This window comes from Carassius gibelio, chromosome B5, assembly GCF_023724105.1.
Source record: "Carassius gibelio isolate Cgi1373 ecotype wild population from Czech Republic chromosome B5, carGib1.2-hapl.c, whole genome shotgun sequence".
NCBI classification, from domain to species: domain Eukaryota; kingdom Metazoa; phylum Chordata; class Actinopteri; order Cypriniformes; family Cyprinidae; genus Carassius; species Carassius gibelio.
Genome location: NC_068400.1, coordinates 27,875,828 through 27,878,152, shown reverse-complemented (window position 1 = coordinate 27,878,152; position 2,325 = coordinate 27,875,828). Strand labels below are relative to the sequence as shown.

The 2,325-nt window shown below is 31.5% G+C and overlaps 1 protein-coding gene across 1 annotated transcript in view; it reads left to right on the top strand.

Annotated features, from left to right (window-relative positions):
• The window catches only part of polk (polymerase (DNA directed) kappa), a 12,107-nt gene extending 10,870 nt beyond the window's left edge, over positions 1-1,237 (top strand). Inside the window, exon 16 of the mRNA XM_052555488.1 lies at positions 306-1,237. Within this exon, the coding sequence (XP_052411448.1) occupies positions 306-423 (118 nt within the window). The 3' untranslated portion in view covers positions 424-1,237. The remainder of the gene's footprint in view (positions 1-305) is intronic.
• Positions 1,238-2,325: the final 1,088 nt, after the last annotated feature.

Here is a 2,325-nt window from a genome sequence, read left to right as displayed (position 1 = left end):
CTTTGATTTGAGCAAGGATGCAATAAATTGATCAAAAGTGACAATAAATAAATGTATAGTGTTACATAATGTTTTTTTTTTTTTTTTACTTTCTATTCATCAAACAATCTTGAAAACGTATCGACGGTTGCACAGAAATATTAAGCAGCACAACTGTTTTAAACATTGATAATATGAAGAAATGTTTCTTAAATAACTAAATTGGCTTTATTCATGAACATTAAACAAATCTTACCAGCCCTAAACTCTAACACTAATGTGTATTATTTGTGTGTTTTATGATGTATTCTCCATTGTTACTACAGGCAGCCATCATCATCTTCTCTTCCTCCCTCGAAAAAAATCAAAGTGTTGAGCACAAAACACACAATCGACAAGTTCTTCAAAAGCAATTCCGGACAGAAAGTCTATCCAGAGAGATAAGCATATTGTTTCATTTATGAAGAAGAGACTTTGTAATCCATAAGGATCTTGCTGGATTCACTGGAGAGAATATTTTGATGGAGCAAGTAAGGAGATTATTGTACCGGGAGAAAATCAGGTGTTTAATAAGACGACTTTTGATAAGAGATGTTTCAGATGATATACTCTTTCGCAAAGCTGAAAAACTGCTTGGGTGTATTTTTTTGTATTTATTGAAATGTGGATTTGTGTGGTGGAAAAATGCTTCATATTGTCATTCAGATTTATATTTTTGGATAGCCTCTTTCATTATTTATGTAGATCATTGATGTTACATGTACATTTATGTATGAGTGAAGCTAAAGCTAAAATAGTTTGAAATTATTTTATTCTAGAAGTGAGCATTTCATTTTGATCTAATATTTTAAAGCACTTTATAAGCCATGACATAAGGCTTACCGTCGAAATAATACATTTATACAAGTCATAATTGATATATTTTTACATGGCTGCATTTAATTATTTTAATTATTTAATTATTAATTGCATTTAATAATTTGCACCAAAAATAAAATGTGAAAAAAAAAAAAACATTGCTCTTTTAATCTTGTTTAATGGTGTTTTGTGTCGGTATGAAAATATATCAGGTTCTTTCTCTTTTGGAAACAACTTAAACAGCTTTACTCTTCTTGTTGTTTAAATGCAAGGATGTTATTTGTATCATTAAACACACGTCAATTCAAATGGTCAGTAAGAATTATTAAATGTTTTTTGACAGAAGTCTCTTGTGTTCACCAAAGGCTGTATTTATGTGATTAAAAATACAGATACAAAAGCAACCTTGTGAAACATCATTACAATTTAAAATAACTTTTTTTTTATTTTAAGTCTTCAGTATCACATGATCTTTCAGAAATCATTCTGATATGCTAATTTGGTGCTCTAGAATGATTTATTATCAATGTTAAAACAGTTTTAACTGCCCCCACCCTGCCCCAGGATTCTTTGATGAACAGAAACTTGATAATCTGTAAATGTGAATGTCGCTTCGATAAATTGAATGTGTCCTTGCTAAATTAATGTATTCATATTGTACACATATAACCTTTGAATGGTAGTGTCTATAGGCATAATAACCTCATTCCCTATATCTGCACAGAACACAGTCAGCCATTTAACTGTATGTACTCAGGGTGAGAGCGCATGTCTTTGGGGCGTGAGCTCTTAGTGCAAACAAAACCATCCACCTGCTTTATTTTACAGAATACAAGTCTCCAACTCAAAGAGCTGTGCGACCAGTACCGTACGATGGAGAAGAAAGCTCAAGCCATAAAAGACTGCATACTGAAGCAGCCTGTTTGGAAAAAGGAGAACCTTCATCCCAAAACATGGTTAAAATCAGACCATGTCAAAGCGTTCACTGAATTTATTCTGCCAAAGGACATTGCAGAAGATGGTGGTTATGACAGTAAGGAAATGTGTGAGTATAGATTTTTTCTTCAAGATTTCTCTCGGTTTACGCTAATGATGATTCCTCAGTACTGTTCATGTGTCAATACTTTTCAAGTTGACGAAACAAGCTGTAATTCAAATTGCCTCTATATTTTAAATTGAGTTGCATATGTGTTCATAAGAATGGAAAGATTAATGCCCGTCTACCATTCATTTTTCAACCATATTTAGAGGAATATTCAGTGTTCAGTACAAGTTAAACGCAATAAATGTATTACGTTTTCCACGTCTTTTCCATGGAAATAAATAAAATCCAAATTATCAATATCAATAAGACAAGAAGACTGAAGCATAACTGAAAAATACATTAAAAGTATGTTAACATGATATTAGTGTTAAAAAAACAACAACAAACATTTCTTTCAAAGTTACTAACACTTAAAAAGATTTAACAATAGAATGTATAAGCGG